The 21,240-nt window shown below is 38.7% G+C and overlaps 2 protein-coding genes across 3 annotated transcripts; one reads left to right on the top strand and one right to left on the bottom strand.

Moving 5' to 3' along the window:
• The first annotated feature begins 288 nt into the window (after positions 1-288).
• LOC135632052 (nuclear pore complex protein NUP93A-like) lies at positions 289-15,407 on the top strand. The gene is made up of 15 exons (XM_065140360.1): positions 289-512; positions 592-683; positions 844-910; positions 1,572-1,631; positions 2,774-2,863; positions 4,809-5,078; positions 5,298-5,393; positions 5,583-5,717; positions 7,922-7,975; positions 8,055-8,138; positions 10,117-10,203; positions 10,273-11,175; positions 12,451-12,632; positions 13,932-14,223; positions 14,938-15,407. Exons 1-15 carry the CDS (start codon positions 411-413, stop codon positions 15,013-15,015), a joined length of 2,592 nt encoding a protein of 863 aa, XP_064996432.1. The 5' UTR covers positions 289-410; the 3' UTR covers positions 15,016-15,407.
• A 1,053-nt stretch (positions 15,408-16,460) lies between these two features.
• Positions 16,461-18,926, bottom strand: LOC103971757 (auxin-responsive protein IAA10). 2 transcript variants are annotated; one of them, XM_009385871.3, is made up of 5 exons: positions 18,382-18,926; positions 17,771-18,096; positions 17,462-17,582; positions 17,098-17,182; positions 16,461-16,873 (listed from the first exon to the last, which is right to left on the bottom strand). In XM_009385871.3, the coding sequence occupies exons 1-5, from the start codon at positions 18,909-18,911 to the stop codon at positions 16,808-16,810; spliced, it is 1,128 nt and encodes a 375-aa protein (XP_009384146.2). In that variant the 5' UTR covers positions 18,912-18,926; the 3' UTR covers positions 16,461-16,807. The 2 variants fall into 2 exon arrangements, with proteins under 2 accessions (XP_009384146.2, XP_009384153.2); XM_009385878.3 differs by having other exon boundaries at positions 17,462-17,564.
• Between the last annotated feature and the right edge of the window lie 2,314 nt (positions 18,927-21,240).

Raw genomic sequence — 21,240 nt, 5'->3', positions numbered from 1 at the left:
ATATATATATATATATATATATATATATATATATATATATATATATATATATATATATATATATATATATATATATATATATATATATATATATATATATATATATATATATATATATATATAAAACTCATAAGGTGTAAAAATTAAGTTTAAAATTAAATTTAAAGAATACATTAAAAAATCATATATATGTAATTTTTAATTTAATAGTTAAATTAAATTTTATATAAGACGTGGGAGACGTGTGGAATAAAGGAAAAATCCCTTTAAATTGAAGCCCTAAACCCCTTGGCATTTTGCCTCTCTCTTCTTTCCCCGCAGCCCGCTCTTTATTTCCTCTGTATCTTTCGAACCGAAACACTCGGAATTAGGGTTCTACAGTTGCATCCCGAAGAGAGGTGCGGGAGGAGATGGCGAACGATCAGGAGATGAGCGGGTGGACTGACCTCCTCCACTCCTCCACCAAGCTCCTGGAGCACGCCGGGCCCTCCGCCCACTTCCCCTCTCTCCAGGTCCTCCCCCATTCCTCCGTCTGCTCTTTTAATCAATTCGCCCGATGTCTTATTTCCTTTTTCTTTGGAATCCTTGTAGAGGAATCTCGACCAGTTGGAGTCTCTCTCCAAGAAGCTCAAGTCTAAAACGATCCGCGCTGAGGCCCCCTCCCAATCCATCTCCGCCACCAGGTTTCTCTCCTTGTCATCTTATGATCTTGTCCCGCGTCTCTGATCGCCATTCCGTTTCCTTTCTCGATGTTTTTCGCGTCCAGGCTGCATGAGTATTGTCTCTTGGAGGTTTATGTGCTTGTTTTGTGTGATTGTCTGCGATACATTCTGTATTGGGCAGGCTGCTCGCTCGGGAAGGGATAAATGCAGAACGGCTCGCTCGAGACCTGAAGTCCTTTGAATTGAAGGTGGGTACCCAAGGTTGCCATATGCACTTGTCGTTTGATTTCCATTCTTTCTTTTGTGCAGTTGACAAGGAAATGATCAATTGGAGGTACATCTTGCTCGTTTCCTTTTTGTTTTAAAGACGTATACTAAATATAACCTTGGGGGCTGTATGAATGTTTGCATGCAAGTCCCGTTGTTGCATTGCCACATGAATCACATTTTCCTTGTGAAGTCATCTAGATGACAATAACCTTCATTCTGATGATCAATTCGGCCGAAAAGCAAGTGTTGCATATTGTACTTATGGCATCCAAGAGTTAGTATTCAAGAGGCATTATGCTTGATGAAAAAGCAAAAAAGCAACATGCTGATCAGGTGCCGTTGATTGACGAATTTCTATCACCAATAGATGACTATATCTGTGCCACCAAAAATTATTTTAATTCAGTGTGTTAGTTAGTATGGGTACTTACAAGTGGATCATCACCTAAGCTAGCTCCACCTTAACATACTAACTCTATCTATTCTTTCATTGTTGTGATTGCTTCTCATGAGTTTCATATGTGGTGTGGCACTGTTCCTTGTATAACTGATGTTAAATAACTTGACATATAATTTAGGCAGCTTTATGTGATGAAACCTTTTGTTACATTCTTTTACTTCTCTTTTTTATTCCTATAGACAACTTTTGAGGATGTTTTTCCTTCCGAAGCAACAACTGTGGAGGAGTATTTGCAGCAGGTATCGTCTTCTTTTGTTTAAACTTCATCTGGTCCTTGTAACTTTTCTTTTTATCTGCTATGACATTAACTTTTCTTTTTATCTGCTAAAATGTTATGCCTTTTCATGGATTTCATTCGACTTGACAACCTTACCTTTTTCATGGAAGAATAAATGTGCATACTAATCTGGTGAATTCATTTTTAATATGCATATTAAGGTTATAAAAATTGATAATTAATTGATATCACTATATTTTTTGAATGAAACTATGCAAACTAAGAACTAAAGTATACTTAAGATATGCAATTATAAATATTAGCAACTATCGCTGACAAAAAGATGGGCATATCTTTTCTAATGTTAATTAGAAAATAAAAATGCATGTCCAAATGAAGCATGGAGAATGCTGTAACGTCTTTTGACGTTTATTGTAGAGTTATGGTCGCTTTTAAAAGATGGAATCGATATTAAACCATATTTAGATTTCTGAATGCTGATTCTAATGGGGAGCAAGCAATGCTGGCTTCTGTTTTCTTCTGCTTTTGCTACTTTGGTAGCTTGAAGATGCAGTTTGGGTCTTAATTTCTTACTATGCAAAAGAAATTTCTTCATATAAAAAATCATAGTTCTAATCTTGTTCTATAAGGGCATGATAATTCATTTTTACCTTCAGTTTGGCCTGGATATATTATGTATTGCAAAATGTGCATCATATTCATATCCGGCAGCTAAATGATTTTGTCGGAAACAACTTTATTAAAATTGGGGCTACTTCTTCCTTGGAATATGAGTCTCTTCACCCAGTCTTTGTGTAAACAATTTTCAGGAGTGCCTTTATCTACCAAAATAAGCAAAATCTATTTTAAAGAATAAAGGTAGTTCTGCATCTGATTTTCATTGATGGATAGAGATTTTTACCAGTTGGGTGAGCCTTCTTCTGTGTAATGTTTCTCTTCCTGTTGTACTCTCTTCTCTCTCACCTCTGTTTCTCTGCACCTTAATGCTTTGTGGCTATTGCTGTACTTCCTACTCTGCTTCTTTTTCACTTGAATGCACTGGTTTTCACATTTATTTAAGAATTTATTTATTCATTAATTCTTCTCATGATTTTCTTTCTGATAAATAATTTATGGAGTTAATCAAGTGTTTGTTTTTAATAGATTCATGAAATGACAATGGTTTCATCCATCCAAGAAGCTCAAAAGGACAACTTGCGAAGCTTCAATGATCACATGATGCGAGTTCTGGAGGTTAGTATCACTTTTTTTTAAATACTTTTTGAGCTTCAATAATTATGTTTCTTTATGTCAAATGGTCTTGTTGGTTGCGACAGTATAAAAAGATTAAATTGTTGCCCTAATGGTGTGAGATGTACTGTTGTATATAGTATGCAAAACAGGATACATGATGTATGACAAGTTGGTATAGAATTTCCAGATTATACTGATGATATTCTTGCGAATTGGGACTATGGGAGTTGGATTATCTGTTCTAATTGCATATACAGCCGAGGTATCACACACACACAAATATATATGATGTACACACATGCCATATCCATGTCACTGACCACAACTGTGGTAAAGATGATAATTAATCACATGCTGAAGCTCTTATCCAATGCTCTGAACCAAGCATGTGAGTGTCACATTGACACCGGGAAGCTAACCTGGTGTAGCATGCTTTTGACAGATGGCTACAGACTCATCATGACATGTTTAGAAATATTAGGCATTATGTTTATGAAAGCTCACTGCCTTGATTTTTGGTCGAATAGATGTTTTCGTATATGATGAACAAACATTTTATTCATATAGCTGCTGATTTAATATATGAATGTTTAGATGCTAGTATGTCAGAGAAATACATTCTCATATTAATTGGAAAATAAATGAATGGGACTAAGATTAAATAGGAAAGATGCCTAACTATGGATGCCAAAAAAAAAAAAAAAAAGCTGAGTTAAAGAAACTTCAATATTGGTGATGCTTATGGTCAAACAAACTGTAATTGTTGACTATCCCTTAAAATGAATGAGGTTATTGGCAGAATCAGAGGCCCCTGAAGTTTTGGACTTTCCTTAATAGTATAATGATGTTATTGGTCTCCCTTCTCTCTCTTACCTCATTGTAGAGGTTATTGTGCAAGGTAATTTTGACCCACCACTGTAGGTAAAAGAATTTGAAGCTGCATGCTTATTATTCAAAGAGTTCTAGAAGGGAAAAATTTGAGTGGCAAGGGACCCTAATTGATCTCAAGAGATTTTGGTTCAATCCTGCATAAAAATAAAGCATTATGCAGCTGGTTGTTGTCATCTTGTCTCTTTCTAAGAATGCTAACTAAATTATTATGGTACAATTCGTTGATTTCATTTTCGAAAGGGTCTGGTTATTTAGGATGTCTATGCATTAAGAAAATGTTTTCTCTACTTTTTCTTCCTTCCTGATATTAGCCCATTAATTTTCTTCTAGTTTTATTCTATACTCATTGCTGTGAGAATATAGAATTTACTGAAATTTACATGCTAGATTGAAATTTACCCTAGGATGATTTGTGATTATTGGACATTCTTGTTACTACCTTAGGATTGGTGAGGTTTCATATATTTAAACTTCTCTATCAGAGAGGTCAATTTGACCCCCTGAACACAGGTTTATGTAGAGCAGCCACTAGACTAATATGTTCACCTCATTGAACTGAAACATAAGGGCAGTATATCCCAGCACTGTTGAAACTAGCAAATATAATTTCATTATACTAATAAAATTCAGGATACTATAAGTTGATATATTTTGACACTGATCTATTACTCTATCTGTGAGCCATCTGCAGTCCTACTAGCAGTCTCCTTAATTTTTTATTGCAAGATGCAATTTTTTTCCTGTGAGACTCTCCTGCTTGCTATTATTAAAATCATGCAATGATGACAAATAGCTTTAGAGAGTTTTGCTTATGTAGTATGACTTTTTGTTCTGTACGTAAAATACAAACTGGGTTTATCTTAGGTTATTTACTATTAGTTGTAAACATTTTGCTATATGCATGCTACGATTTAGAACATTCTTCAAGGGAAAATAATAACTGTGTTGATTGAACAAAGGCCTTGACTTTGATATTCATACATGTTTAGGGGATGGACCATTTCTCTCCTTTTGTTCAGCTTCTTTAGTCTTGATAAAGTTAAGTGTTTTGTAGGAGGATTGGCAGAAGGAAAAGAGAGACTTTTTGCAAAGCTTAAATCGACTTTCCACATTACCTAGGGGAAACAGTAGCATTTTGAGCAGTGGATTCTCCATTACTGTTCAGATGCCACCTCAAGCTTCCAGCCCTCATGTCTCCAGGACTTCATCAAACATGGAAGTTATGCCTATGGCTAATAAGTCAATAATTGAGAAAAAAGCTTCAGTATATGCTGAAATCTTGCGAAACCTCAATGATGCAAGGGGACGTGGATTGCATTTCAAAGTAAGATACTCTTTTGTTCACCAAAAGCCCAGTGGTTTTATCACTGTTAAATATTATTAATGAGAGGTTGCCAAGTTTATGTGTCTGTTTCTGGAAGTTAGCACCTCTAGAATAGTCTATTTATGCCACATTGACTAAACTTTCATGCTTAATGACTGGTCTTTCTGTTTACATATGACTTGACTTGACTAAATTAATTAATTACTATGTTCTTGTTAGCCTGCTACAGCTTTCAGGGATGCTTATGAAAGTATGGGCCTTGATTTTTCTGGTATGAGATCAGTTACCATGCAAAAAATCTGGCATTTGATTCAGGTATGCCTTTGCTGTTATCTGGTGTAGAGAGTGCTACTCGTAATAATTTCCATCCTGTACTTATTCTACAGAATTTTAGATAGGACAAAATAAATGAAATTGTGTTATGTCCCTAGGATGTGTTCATTTCTGATTTCTTTGTATTATCTAATTTTTGAATAATTTTCATGGCAACACTACTATTTTTAGGCATTGGTTGGTGAATATTCCAATAATCGGCAAAAGTTTTCAAGAAAAATGTCCCTTGTGATTGGAGCAAGACGTCATCTTGAATGGGGCCATGAGAAGTATATACTCGATATGATTAAAACCCATCCTTCACAGGTATAATTCGTTTTTGATCAATTATTTTTTATTAATAAGTACTTAATAAAGTATTTATTGCATCAATAATTTATCAAAGTACAGTACTATGTATTTTGGATGTTGATTTGTTTATCTGATGAGTTTGCTATTTGGCATTGAAATCTGGATATGTTGTTTGTTTTTGTTATGTGAAAGTTCATAACTTTTAAACTCTGATTGCTACTTTTGCAAGCATAATTTGACAACAGCTAGTCAGCTAGGAGCCTATCTTTAATTTAAGTAGTAAGTTCCTTTCAGGTTTAGAGAATTCAGAATAATATGATATGGTTTATGACTTCCATATTATTGTCATTCTAAGTGGCAAGTTGCCTGCAGATTAGAACATTATGGCATGGTTCATGGTATTGGTACTGTTGTTTTTCTTCTGGAGGCAAAACAGATCCCCTGGTTGAATCATAATGACTTGCTTTAATTTTGACTCTATCCCCGGGTAGTATCTGCATAAAACGCCTCCTACTCTTTGAAACATAACCATGAATTACATCTTCACTGTCTAAGTGGATCTGGGCTGTTGGGAATTACTTTGAGAGATTTAAACTTGAATGAGTAAAATTTTTTTCTGTTCCAGGTAACTTTCTTGAAGTGTCAACTAACGGAGGAAGAGTTGTATTGTTAAAACATTATATAGAATTGGATGAAGACAAGGTTCGCCGTACCGTACCGTACCAGCATTTCGACCCGGGCTCGGTACCGGTACGGTACGGTATACCGCTCGGTACACCCAGGTGTACCGAGTACTGTAGCAGTGTTACAGTGCTACAGTGCACTGCTACAGTGCTCGGTACGGGCGGTCCGCGTACCGCTAGCCTGTCGGACCGGTACGTACCGCCTGTACCGGGCGGTACAGGCCGGTACGGCAAACCTTGGATGAAGATTCTTCATGTGCATTTTACTTTCTTTGCTTCATTTATGTGATTAAGCTTGTTATATAACATTTGTCTGCTTTTGATGCCATAGGTCATTTTCATGGTAGTTCTTGAGAGCTAGTCATGGTGTGAGGTTTTTTATTTGTTATTAATATGCCTGATCTTGTGTTTTGACTGCATACTTCCCTTGTTGAATTTCAAAAAACAATTACTTAGATTTCATCTTTGTTGTTTATCTAAATTCTGAACTTGTTCCTCCTCAAAGCAATGTAAAAGATGTTTGCCTCTCCCATGTTCTGCCCTCGAACCTTACTTTTCCTCAGTTGACAGTAGTTGTGTTGGTGGTGAGCTGTAGCATTAGTTGTAATGGTGTTAGTACTGGTACTGAAGAGTGGTGGTAATGATCATGGTGGTGATGGTTCTGGCGATCATGATGTTGTCTCAATGGTGGAGTTAGTGCTCAGGTTGAAGGAGTAATACTGCTGGTTGTGATGGTATCGGCAGTGATTAGTGGTGTGGTATCATCAGTGGTAACAACAGTGACAATGGCAGTGGAAATAACAGTGTTGGCAGAGGCGATGATGATGGTGGTGCTAGTAGTCTTGGTGACTATGGCATGCTGGTGGTAGTAGCATGTGGCAGCTGAGGCAGTGGCCGCAAAAACAGAATTGGTGGGGATGATGATGATGGTAACAGCAGCAGTGGCAGTAGCAATAACTGCAATCGTGATGGTGAGTTGGTGACGGTGGTGGTCTTGGTAAAGTGATGAAGGCTGGTTGTGGTGGTGACAGTAGTGGTTGTTGAAACGAGTGAATGTGTGGGCTTAAGAGTATTGGAGAAGCTTTGGCAACTTCAAAATTAGCAACAAAAGATTTTCTTATTCAAAATCAAAAATATGTAAAACTAATTTCTGAGTGAAGATTTTTCTTTTGTGGTAGCAAGCTAATTTACTATATATATACATATATATAAGCATACATATATACATATATATATGCATACATATATATATACACACACAGTTGGAAAATCTTCAATAATAAACATGTCTAAAATTTCCTAGTGCTCATTTGTGCATCATTTACTACATTTCCCATGTCTAAGTTATCTATTTGTTGTCTTTATCTGCTTTTGGTAGTTGATGGGTAATATCTTATCTAGACTTGAAGATTGCATATACATTCTATTATCTCTTTGATGTATCTTTTTTTAATACTAGTGTAGTTATATTGTGATCAATTTTTTCTTTAATATCATGATCTATTTGACTAGAATACGTTTGTTTTGCGGTGATAGGCTGCTCTTGGTGGAGCTGTTGGCAATTTGGAAAAGATTCAAGCATTTCTCCGGGTTCATTCTATTCACCTCTCTTTATTTTTTCATATGGTCTCCATGTAAGTGGTCCCTTTTAACATCTGTCTATTAACAGGTGCGGTTAAGGGACCACGGTATGCTGGATTTTGACACTACTGATATTCGTAGGCAGCCCCCAATTGACACAACTTGGCAACAGGTGACTTTTAGCTTGGTTATTAGCTTTAATGAGCTGAGTGATTTCTATTCACATCTTCACTTCTGTTTTGGTGAAAACGAGTCACTTGTTCATTTGATATCAGAGCCAAACATGAATGCCAAGGATGTGATAATAATGTTTTGTGGAGGTGAAGTAACATGTTTCAATGATATAAATGAATCAACTTAAAGTAACATAGCAAAAGAGAAAAAAGAAAAAGAGAAAGACATGCTAATAATCATACTTAAGTTCATTCCATTTTGCCGTGAAATGAGTTTGATGAAAAGATTTGTCTCACTAACATTGTGTATAAATAATAGTGCAAGTATTTTTTTTATATATCTTAATGGACTAGCAATTCATATAATATAACTACAAAGGTTTATGCTTGTGGATATTTGTAACTGGAAGTTATGAGTTCTGGTGTAAAATTACAAGCTCTAGCAGTCTTGATTTTTTTTTTCTTGAGTTGAACTTAATTTTCAAAACTCAAAATGGATATGATTCTACCTGAAGTTTAGCAACTGTGAATGAATTTGACTTTATAGTTCACCTAATGCTCAGCTGCACATGAGCTTTATTAGTGTCAATTGAAGGCATTAGTAAGAGTATTTAAGGTTCTCATGTGCTTATACATGTGCATATGTTTCAGTATATATATGCATACATTTGAATATTGAGTTTATTTGCTCAATGGATCTGCATCTAGTAGCTTAATGTTTATAAATTACTATTCACCTCATCCATTTAGTACTGCTTGGAATAGGAAAAGTTGCTTTTTTTACTTTTAATGTCCTGTCTATGCGCACTTATTACAGTTTGTGTGATAAATTAGACTATTCAAAATCATGGTTCTTTTACTAGCTTGATGAACTAGTATGGAGCTAAACACCAGACAAGATCAAGTATCTTAATTCTTAACAATAATTGTGGCAGTGGTTAACCATATACCCTGAAAATTGATAACAAGATTGTAGCTAAATTCTGAAAACCAATGTTGCTATATACTCTAGGGACTGCTAATTTTGTTGGTAGGATAATTTTGAGTTCAATGGAAATATGGTGGTGTTTTATGGATAAGAACTTCAAGTTGTTGAAGTTGAATAAATGGGTGTGTGTATATAGTGAAATGAAGTTACATCAGACTTATAACAGAAACCACGGAATTGTTTCACGATTCAAGAGAAACTACAATGGAATTATTTTATGCTTTTTTTGTTAAAATTAATTAAAGATATAGATGAAACATCTGAAGTTAGCACTGCCAGGTGGATGATTTAGAGAGATGCCTACACAATAATAAGGGAAACATATGCCTTTGAGATAATAATAGGTGCCGTGAAGCCATTTAATATACAAGGAGCTCAGGGCATTTACTGACATTAACACTTGTAGCCATCAAGCACTGTGAAGAGAATTTTTTTATGTTTTTGTTTAGGTTATGGCATTTAATAGCTTAGCCATCAAGCAGTTTGAAGGTATTTTTTATGCCTTATGTTTTATATTTGTAAGGCATTAATTTTAGTTGCTGTCTAGATTATGCTTATGCATACAAGACTGTTGCCATGTGCTATTGGTCTGTTTCCATATTCTTTACGTCCAACTTGTGCTCATTTATTGGGAAGATTGCTCTTGGATAAGATTACATCACTGTTGAAGAACACTTTGCTGCTTTTATCCTTCCAACCTCAACATTGTGTTCAGAATGATTATCTCAAAGGTCCCTCAAATTGATGGTTGATTTTTCTTTTTTTGAATTACTGAAGTTAACACAAATCAACAGCAGTGATATATATTCCTGAATTTATAATTGCAATTAAACATCTAATTTTTCTTGTCATCCACTTGTGAAAAGTATTTTCTTCCTAACTCTTGCTAGGTATACTTTACCTAACAACTTGATTTTTATGCAAATGTCCTTTTATTTTGTATTGGACTGTATTAGCTAATTATATTTGGTCTTGTTTCTTTTATGTAGATTTATTACTGTTTAAGAACTGGTTATTATGATGAAGCAAAGAAAGTTGCTGAATCATCACGTGCTGCCCACCAATTTGCACCCCAGGTAGCTACTGCTTATTGTTGATTGTTGAATATCTCTTAGTTTAATTTACTAAGAATGTGAAACTGGCAGCTTGCAGAGTGGATTGCTTCCGGTGGTTCGGTGTCACCAGAGACTGCTGCTGTTGCATCTGAAGAGTGTGAAAAATTGTTAAGAATGGGTGATCGAGCAGGAAGACCAGGTTATGACAGGAAGAAGTTACTACTTTATGCTATAATTTCTGGCAGTCGACGCCAGGTAGAGAGGTTGCTTAGAGATGTGCCATCACTTTTTGGCACTATTGAAGACTTCTTATGGTTCAAATTGTCAGCAATACGTGACTGCTCTGGTGGATCCTCTTCTATAGTACTAAGTGAGGGTTTGGTGCCATATAACCTGGATGATCTTCAAGGTTACTTGAACAAGTTTGAGCCATCATATTATACGAAAAATGGGAAAGACCCCCTGGTTTATCCGTATGTTCTACTCTTGAGCATTCAGTTTCTTCCAGCAGTTCTATACTTGTTTAAAGAAGTGGGAGAGGAGGGCTACAATGTTGATGCTGTACATATATCAATAGCTTTAGCTGACAATGGAGTTCTTTCAGATGGGATTGGAACTGACCGTAAGATAGGGGTTATGGATGCTTGTGCAGAAGTTGCTAGCATAATACGACAATATGGTTCAGTCTACTTGCGTCAAGGTAACCTTGAGTTAGCTTTGGAATATTATGCACAAGCAGCTGCGGCAATGGGTGGAGGAGAAGTGTCATGGATTGGAAGAGGCAGTAGTGATCAGCAAAGACAGCGAAATATGATGTTAAGACAACTGCTTACAGAAGTATTGCTACAGGATGGTGGTATCTCTCTTTTACTTGGTCCAAGAGGCACTGGGGAAGAAGGTGCACTTAGTAAATATATTATGGATTGGAATAGCCGACAACAGTTTTTGCTTGAGGCAGCTCGTCAATGCCAAGAAGCTGGGCTTTATGACAAAGTATCTCCTTTTTTACACATATTGACATCTCAGTCTGTTTTCTGCTATATCATGCCAATTTTTTTGGAAATAAAGAGAGTATTTTCATTAATTAGCATCCTTGTATAATCAAATGTTGCTGACATAGCTTTTTATGCATTTACTGGATTGTTAGTTCATTTGCTTGCTGTAGCTCTCTTTCATAACCAAATCACAACATAGATCAAGAAGTTGGCTGGTTAAAACATTACTTCTTAACAAATGATCTGCTCAGATGTTGATGACTAGAGGCTTAATTTTTTCGTATGTTAGATAGCATCTAGTATTATGAATTCGATGGGAGAACCTGGTGTATGAACCATTGTAAAGTGTCAGAGCTAGTTTTGTCACTTGGTAATTACTAGTGGTTTTCCAGATAATGTTTACTCTAACAAAATGGTTGATGTGCTAAAATTAAAAGTGGCCACGGGCTGCAAAACACAATTGCAGCAGGTGCCAGAAAAGGTTACATGATTTGATAGTATGTCATATACATACTTTTGGGGGTTGCTGGAGTACGATATGAAAGCAGTGCATGTCACTGATGATACATTAGATGCTACATTACTAATGGCACTGTTCCTTTTCTTGTGGAGGTCCAATTGAATCTGTCAAACACAAAGTCGAAGGATAGTGGCAGTTAACTGTTGATTAGTTCTGATGTCTGTACTTTCTAAAGTGCTAGTGTAGTTGCAGAAAAGATTTTCTTCTTCTGTTTCATTGGAGGCAGAGGATAGGTAACGAAGGGGGTCTCTTCTATATACATTCTAGATCAGTTGAAGCATTTATTCAGCTTGTTAGACCATTGGGACAATTTAAGTTTTCTAAGAATGTTTCAGCAGTCAATAATCTATTAAATAATATGATCAACAACAGTTTCATATCATTCTGGGTTGCAAGCCTCCCCAATTTGTCAGGCCATTTCCTCTTGCTTAGTCATTCAACATATATGGAAGAGTAAAAATGTCAACAACAGGAATGTCTATTGTCTTCGTTGGCAGCAAAATGTATGCAGAAAGTAACTTTTGTAGATGTTCCATGCTAGAATGTTAATTTATGGATCAAAAGAGTAAGATATTACGGTAACATATGCATATGCAGCTGTACATGTGTATTGCAATGTGATTTGCAGTGGTTTGTATTAGCTGACATTTGTCAGTTAATATTATCAAAGTTTCTGTGGTAGAAACTATTTTAATTGATTTTTGTCATTTTTTTTACATAACATCAACATGTTCTCCTCGTTGTAATTTGCAGTCTGTAGAAATCCACAAGAGAGTTGGAGCATTTTCAGTAGCACTGGAAACTGTCAATAAGTGTCTCTCAGATGTGATCTGTGCCATGTCACGTGGAAGGTTAGATGGTGAAAGTCGAGCTGCTAGTCTAATTCAGTCAGGCAATGACATTTTGGAGAACTTTAAATATTCTTCTGGAGTCAGGTTGCCCTCGATAATGAAACCTTCAATTTCAGTTATCTAACATTTATGATGCAGATATATGTATTTTGTATGGATCTGTATTTCTCTTAGTTTGTGTTAGATTAAACTTTTAACTTTCCATGCTTGTTTATCCATATATTTATTTACCTATCCTGTCAGGAATCAACATATCATATCTTATTTAACACCATGAAGAATTATTTTGATTTTATTTGGCTAATTTCTGCTTCATCTTATGTCTTGTTTTCTTTCTGGTTATTTCAGCTGTTTATAAAGCCAAAACAAGAATATTTCTTCCATGTAATTGATATTATATCACTTTTTTTTTTCTTATCTTTAAAAGGACTGCAAGTGTTGCTGTTGTTATGGCTTCTCAATTAATTAAAACACTTTCTTCAATTTCATAAATATACATGTGCACTTTGTGAACTTTAATCTCTATATTCTTGTTTGCCTTTGTCATGAAAAAAACCAGCATAAACATTTTCTGCAATTCCTTTCCGAAGATTTCATGTTTCCTTAAATTTATTGTCTGTTGCTTCTGAAAATACTTGACAATTGTTACAATACATGAACATTTTTTTTCCCATACATGAACATCAGTGGGACACATTTTTTGACAATTATTGCAGCTTAGTTCTGTCATTTGAGCTCAAACTACAGATGCTAGTGAGCACTTGGTTTTAGGAACCAGTGGATAGATGGGCTTTCATTTAAATTCTCAAATTTCTGAATGTAATAGGTGGGGTTTGGCATGGTCATAATTGAAAAATGTTTGGGATTCCCTTTCTCATTTACTTTTGATATGATTATTACCTTGTTGTGGCTGGTGTTATGTCAATGTATTAGAGTTAAAATCATGTTTATCAGCAGAAAATAAAACCATGTGCTGGGACTAGGAATTGAAGCAGATGTTAGATATAGCTACTAGTAGCAAGCGGTTGACGAGAACACTAGCAAGTGTTTGAAACCACTAGTGGCAGTGGTGGAGGCAATGCCAGTAACAGTGGCCGTGGCAGTGGTGGTGTTGACTGCAATGATAGGCTGAACAAACTACACAAAACGTTTGGAAAATTTTAAAAACTTTTTATACTATCTATACAAATATTTGGTTTTGCAAGAACAATTTTCATCTTTACATAGTAAATACATATTTTATGATTTTCTGTTCTCATTTAAGATTTTCAGAAAATTTATCCCCTTGCATTCTCTGATTTAACTCTATTATATGTCATTATATAATGAGTATGTCGTCGTCATCGACCATAACCTTTAACCATGTCATTTTTTCACTTGTAGTCTTCAAGAAAAGGAACCGGTTTCCGAACAGCAAACAGTGTTACGGCAGCTTGAAGCTATTCTACATATCAGTAAGCTAGCTAGAGCTGGCCAGCATATTGATGCTTTGAGGGAGATCATTAAGATCCCATTCCTGCCACTGAATCCTCGAGTACCTGATGTTCACTATGATGTTTTCCAGAAATTGTCCCCACATGTCCAAGCATGTGTGCCACATCTTCTTAAAATCACTCTTAATTGTCTGGACAATGTTAAAGATACTGATGGAACACTGCGTGCGCTGAAGTCCAAGGTAAATATCCTATCTGTGTACATACCCTTTGTCAAAATTACAGACTTAAACTTATTACTAGTATCCTATCTGAAGTCCAATGTTGTCAATGACTTTTATGTCAGGGATCCCTGTTAATTATTAGTGAAATGTGTAAAGGGAGGGGATCAACATGGTCACCTTATTTTGGAACTTGTTCTCCTCCCTGCACAAAAATTCAATATATTAAAGTTGTGCCTGGCTGTCCTTTTGATTAGGTCATTCCAGAATCATTCTTAAATCAGGAAAATTTTAGCTTTAAGAATTTGTCCAAAAAATAGGTATGATCAATTTAAGGCCAGCTGTGGTTTTCTAGTATTGTAAGCTGGGTATTGTGGAAGGTTATCCCAGACTTTTCTTCTGTAAGGGTGTCGTGTGCCCCTTTATAGATTGACAGTTTTAACCATGGGGCCCGTATAAATTCATGCAGCATTTTTCTGTTGCTTCAGAAAATTTAACATGTTCCCAATTATTTGTTCATCTTTGCTAATTACATATTGCCCTTCGGAATGTTGAACTTCTTCAAGTCATGCATATATTTTTCATTGGTAGGAGAATCATCATATTGAAGAACATAAATCTGAATCTGTCATGTCAACAACTTGTTTATGTTAAATGCTTATACTTCACATACACCTTTGTCTCTGCCTTTGCTTGTTCAACAGTGGTTGTTAATCTGTATAATTTGAGATGCAGATTGCAAATTTAGTAGCGAACAACATGAACAGAAACTGGCCACAGGACTTGATCGAGAAGGTTGCTCAAAGCATATGAAAAAGTGTTTGTCTGTTAGCGTGAGCTGCCACACTCTTCGCCTGTCACCACAGATGGATATGTAACTTGAAAATGAAATCATGCATCTCCGGATTATTATTATCCACCTGAGAACAAATACTTGAGATGCCAAGTTTTCAACCTACTGAATATTCTGTAAACAAATATTGAATCTTAAATCAGTCTCAGCAAATCCTAGAGTAGATGCTTGTATAACGTGGAAAAGAAAATCTACATGATGGCGAACTAGTCCATTCTGATCAGTGTTCCAAGTGTTTTGTAGTATGTATATTTGCTGGCTTTAAGCAAGGTAATGTATTAACTAAAAATCTGGATGGATCTGGTTGCAACATCTGACAGGAAGTTTATTCTAGATCTGAATTTGGATCCAAGTCTTTGATTTACAGACTCCCACCACTGTGAGCTTGATGCTTGACTGTCCCATTCAAGAACTTGGATATGCTGGGTCGTCATGCCATTCTATTCTTGTTGACGTTGTTGTGTATTTGAAATTATGGTTCTTTTTTAGCTCCTTGATACCTCAAGTTTTTGGCTCATGCCGTGTATTGTGATATGCATGAGTTTCGCTATGCATCATGTTTAGATGTCGAGGATCAAATGAAGCTCGGGCCTAGGAATGCCTTTTTTTTCTTGGAAGACTTGACTCGGCGGTCATGGATTGCATTGTCCTCTAAGCACACCTTCAGGGAAGTGATATTACATAATATTAGAATTGCCTTTTTATTTTTAGCAAGTCTTAAGAGCGATAGTTTTACTTGTAAGAAAGTTTTATTGACATTTGTTTGATCATCAACCAATATATATCCAAAAGGTATTTGATTTTAATAGAAAAACTTCATTAGCTATGAAGATAATATGTTTTATAAATGTTTTATGTGTTGGGTGAAATTTTTTGAAAAAAAATCTCTTTTGGGTTTTTCTCGAATGATGATTCTTACTTAATAATTTTCTTATTCTGTGTTCTCGTTTTCCTCTAATATTCTAAATATCTTTTATTATCATCAATATTGTTTTCTTCGTTCATCATGATAGTGGTACTCTTGGTCATCGCCATGATAGCATTGAAGAAGCATGATCTTGCGGAGGGGAAGGAGACGATCATGATAGGGTGAAAAAGTTACAAGGCCTTGCAGAGGGGGGAAAGAGGCGATCTTGATGTGCTACAATCATAGCAACTCTGAGATGATCAACAATGACCATTTGAAGGAGGTGGCAGAGATCAGAAGCCTCACTGTCGTGAATCAATGGCGTCATTCTACAGTTCCTTGTTCCATAGCTGTAGGAAGAAGAGTCGTAAAAAAATTTTTCAGATTCATAAGAGAATACTTTTATATCGGGGATACTTAACTTTCCTGTTTATTTACACATAATAAACGATGAACATACATTGCTTCATGAGAACAATTCAAGCCACCACCATACTATGATGAACGTTAAACGATATTGAATGCAACTCCAGCTTGTTCTACAATTTCATTCAGAGATGAAACAGGCGTGGGTAATATTTACAGTATTGAAATATCATGGCATGCACCGGTGATTGGCATGAATGACCACGCAGTAGTCATAAGCATATTGGTCTACTTACCTCATCAAACCACCCAACAAAAAGGGCAACTCTCCAAAATACGATTTATCTATCTATCAGTAGGGTCAAAACGATGCAAATGATTTCAACTTGAAAGAAAACTTGATCTTGGCTCTTCTATGCTTTTCTTTCATTTCAATTTCTTCTATTTGCTATATACTCCACAGTCCGTCTTCCTTCTCTTCACTCTGGTTGAAGACCATAGGCAGGATGTTTCCTATCATTCCACTGGCGATAGAAATCTTGGTGCTGCATCCAAGTCCAAACGAAATAAGTTATGAGGCCTAAGCAGTCCCATTAGGCAAATACAAATCATGGATCAGAAGTCCCATACAGAAAGACTTGACAGAAAATAATAATTTGAGTTTTCCCTTTAATCAGATTGGCAATGAACCCAACTGATAATTGATTTGACAGAAAATAAGGTGGAACTATGATTTATTCGCTATATGAGAAAAAGGACTGCACCTCACCTTCCCGAAATGAACTGATTTGCTAAGCCCATTTGCATCTGAGGTCCTCATAATTCTAAGCCTCTTGACTGTTTCCAAGAACATTCTGCAAAGCAGGATGTCAAAACTGGTTCAGATCACTGCAGTACAAGATAATATTTTGACAGAGAAAACTAAGACCGAGATAGTGCAACAAGATCAATAGTATATCTTAGAACCATAGAACAATCGATCTCGAATGATGAATTTATAGTAATGGTGTTTGAGACACCACGATATCACGGAATGTTTCTGCAAAAGATGATTCCTGGACTTTTCATGTATAGGAGGGTTCATGTATCACTAGACTAGACTGGTATCAGTGTGAAGTGCAAAGAAGGCTTACCCCCATGGCACATCTCCAACCAGCATCCAATCCCCATCCTTGTCTTCATAAGTAAGAGCAAACCCAGAAGAGCCATCCAACAAATTTGAAATCTTTGCCCCATCTGCCATCATCCACACCACTGAAATTATAACCCCATCACATTCCAACATTGCTAGCAAAGGATTTAGATGATCTCTGGTTTGATACAATTTCTTATGCTGGACATATAGGCAGATCAGATCATGGCATATCTAAATTAGAACAAGAAATTCCCACTCTGATCCTGAACTCTGCAATTGTGAACATTATGCATGGTAATGAACTTACCGACAGAGACCGCAAGGGCAGAGGCCTTGGTGGGCTTATGAAACATGAGCTCCAGCGCGTCTGCGAGGGCCTCATAAGAGTGATGAGCATCGAGATCCACCTTCCTCCCAATAGGGTCGCCGTCCATCTTCACTTTGACGAAGAATGATCTCCTCATTACTTTTCCTCTACTCCCCTGATGTTGGCTGTCATTGCCTGCCCTGCTGGGGACGATGGCCTTCTTGACAGCAACGGCAGCATCAACCTCGGGGGCGTTGTCTTTGAAATGGTTGAACAAGCTGTTCATCCTGAACGCCCTGATGGGCGGCCATCCCACCACCACCTGACTGCTCCAACACATCAAATATTTTCGGTATCAATCTAAAGATTAAGAGAACGCAACCCTTTTACCGGACATCAACAGCAAAAGCCTGAAGGATGTGATAAAAAAAGATCGTTTTTTTTTCCCCTTACTGTTCCTCTTTTTGCTGGTTCTAAGAGTGTCAAAGCCTTTACGAGAAGCACTAAGAGAATAAAAGCAGGAGGTTTTTCGGATCAAGTCATTTGCAGTAAAAAGAACACCTAACGTGAAGAGCAAGAAAGAAGAGACAGAGGAGGAAGATTGGGTTTACCTGGGAGGATGAGGGGAGCTACCGACGTCGGGGGAGATGGATTCCGCCGCCCGCTTTGTCCCGGCGACTCCCGTCCCGGTCCCGCCACCGCCCAGGTTGGTGCCGGAGGACGACGACACGGAGGAGGCGGAGGGGGACCTCGGTGAAGCAAGGGACGCCAGGGGCGGGAAGTCCTTTGCCGTCAGGATGCGGCAGCACGGCCCCCACATCGCAGGCGTCGCCTTCCCCCTCTTCGCCGCCCCCAGGGTCAGCCCCAGCTCCAGCTCCTCCTCCTCCAACTCCTCCTCCTCAGCATGATCGACATTCGCCACTTCTGCCTCCGCATCCCCCATCGCTCCTCTTCCGACGTCCTCCACCACCAAATCCTCCTCTGCCTCCGCCGTTGCTGCCGCTGCCTTTGACACCGAAGACACCGACCCAGGCGACGCCACGCCTCCGCCGTGCCCGCCAACCGCTTTCATCTTTCTCGCTCTCTGGGGAGGTGGTGTTCTTAAGACCAATGACAGCCCCAGCGCGATGACGAGACCCATTTTATGCAGCGAGTTTGAAGAGCTACGGGGGAGAGTGCACGTGTCTACCGCGTCACACCCGCCAATGATCTCTCGGTTCCAGTGGGCCCCGTTTAATCAGCCAGACATTTTCTCCGACGAGGCGCGGTAAATTCGTCGCGTAAAACTTTCTAGTTCCCAGAAAAGCGTGTGCTCCCGACGCTAGTGGGCCCCGACACTTCCCTCGTTCCCCTCCTCCCGAATCAAACTCCCCATCACGTGTTTCGACCCAGAGACGGAAACAGCGTTTCCCTCTCACAGGCCACGTCTCATGACGTCATCACGCACTCCCTGACATCATAGACACGTCCGGGACGTGAGAGCCCTCCGTGTTCTGTACGTCGGCCCGGACATCTCATCGTGATTCTTGGACCCAAGAGGGGCAGCTCACTTAACACGAGCAATCGAGTTAACAGAGGAGGGTGGTGTCAATGTCATGAACCAATGAGCCGCTGCAATTGGTACCTTCATCAAAGGAGGAGGTGTTGTTGTTCCTTCAATTCCATTTCAACGAGGGGACATAGGATTGGGGCCGGGAAAGATGCTGTCTCTCTAGTGGAAGGTAGGAGGAAAAGAGTGGGAAGATGCTACCTTGAGAGATCGGCTACTTAGCCATGACACACCAAACACATATATCACCACTCGTATGCTTGCATCCATCTACTTAATGCTCGATCGGAGACAAATCACATCACCCATCACTCCTGCTGTAGGCCACGTTGATGAACTTTCGACCAATTTTGACCTCCAAACCTCGCCACCTTTTTATCATTGCCTCCCCCTAAATAATTCCCTCCGTGCTCCTAGTGCCAAATTAGCTTAGATCGATCATGCTCCTTGCTAAGCATTCGCGCACGGCGCGGTTCCACGAGCGAAGCGTACGCGATGACGCGTCTCGGCACCAGCCGTTGGATGAAGAACCAGTCTCGCGCTCCTTCGGGTGGGCTGCGCTGCGAAGCCCCGTCTCGTGCGCGTGGAAAACGGTGGTGCGGCGTAGTGCTCCAGGGTGAGGCGACAAGCCGACAAGAGTGGGGCCCGGCGGCGACACGCGAGCTGCTGCTGCTCACCACGTGGCCGAACAGCACCGGGTGCTTCCGTCGGGCCCCACCGGGTTCGAATCCGGAGTGTCGCTTTCAATTTCGAACAGAATTTGCGACCCGGTGCGGACGTGGGAGGTGGGGAACCCCACACGATGGCTGTTATGCGACATCTCGTCAGCGCCGTCCGTCGATCAGGTAAGGACATCTGGACCGCGAATCTTTATCGACCGCATACGGGTTCACGTGCACGAGGCTATGCGGGAAGGCATCGAACACGTCGACAGCGAAAGGGGACAGCGCTACCCATCCCCAACGGTGGTGGGGACGGGTAATGATGAGCCCGAGAAACTCGCTTTCCGTGTGCTGCCATCGAAAGGGCGCGTCTCATAACGTGCCGTTATAATATGCTCGTCGTAACAGTCCTCTTGGATTACAACTTTGACCAATGCGAAGGAACGCAAATTCGATGTGATTCGGTCTTATTATTGACTGCAATGAAATATCTGCGGAAGAGATAAGGAAGGTAGAAAGATTTGCAGCATCCTTTCCCTGACCTTTCGGTTCGGAGTCGGAAACCCATGAGACCGAGACTGCCGGTTGATCTTCTCACACCGTTGCATAAAGTCGCGAATGGGCAGCCGTATAAGAAAATAAAAGTGAGAACAAACAAAGCTTTTGTAAGAAAAAGAGGAGTACACCATTGACTTGAGAGTCCACTCGAAGCTTATTCTTTGCTCATTATCTTTTGCACTTGAGGTTTAACAATGATTAGGCCACTCAGAACAACTTTAGGTGTCTTCTCTTTATGGATAATGCTTACTACCACAATGAAGAAGGCGAAAAATGAGTAAGAGAAATGCATTGCAAGCTGAGAGAGACATCTTATAAGCAGATGCTTTGGACCCAGGTATCAATCGCCGGAGACATGAGCGGCACGCTTGTCTCCCAAGTTTCAAGTTAAAACACACAAACTAAGAACTCATTCCATAGGAGACAAACAAGATTCTTATCTTTCTCCAAAAGCAATGCTGCTTGTCGGAGTTCAATCTTTTTCCGGGTCTAAATCGAACAGTGAGGCAGTGGTTCTCGAGGGGATGAACAGAGAACCCACCCCAAGCAAAACAGCTTCGTTTGGTGAGAGTCATGATTGAAGAAAAAGCCACCTGGAGTATAATAAAAGTGCAGCAACTAAGATGGCTTTGAACAACCGATCTCGTTCCTTTTGTGTTTGTCTCATGGCCAAGTTCCATGAACCTCTTCTCGAAGAACAC

This window comes from Musa acuminata, chromosome BXJ3-2 (genome assembly GCF_036884655.1).
Source record: "Musa acuminata AAA Group cultivar baxijiao chromosome BXJ3-2, Cavendish_Baxijiao_AAA, whole genome shotgun sequence".
Taxonomy (NCBI): domain Eukaryota; kingdom Viridiplantae; phylum Streptophyta; class Magnoliopsida; order Zingiberales; family Musaceae; genus Musa; species Musa acuminata.
Note: the sequence above shows the minus strand (reverse complement) of the source record. Positions and strands in the feature narration are given on the sequence as shown.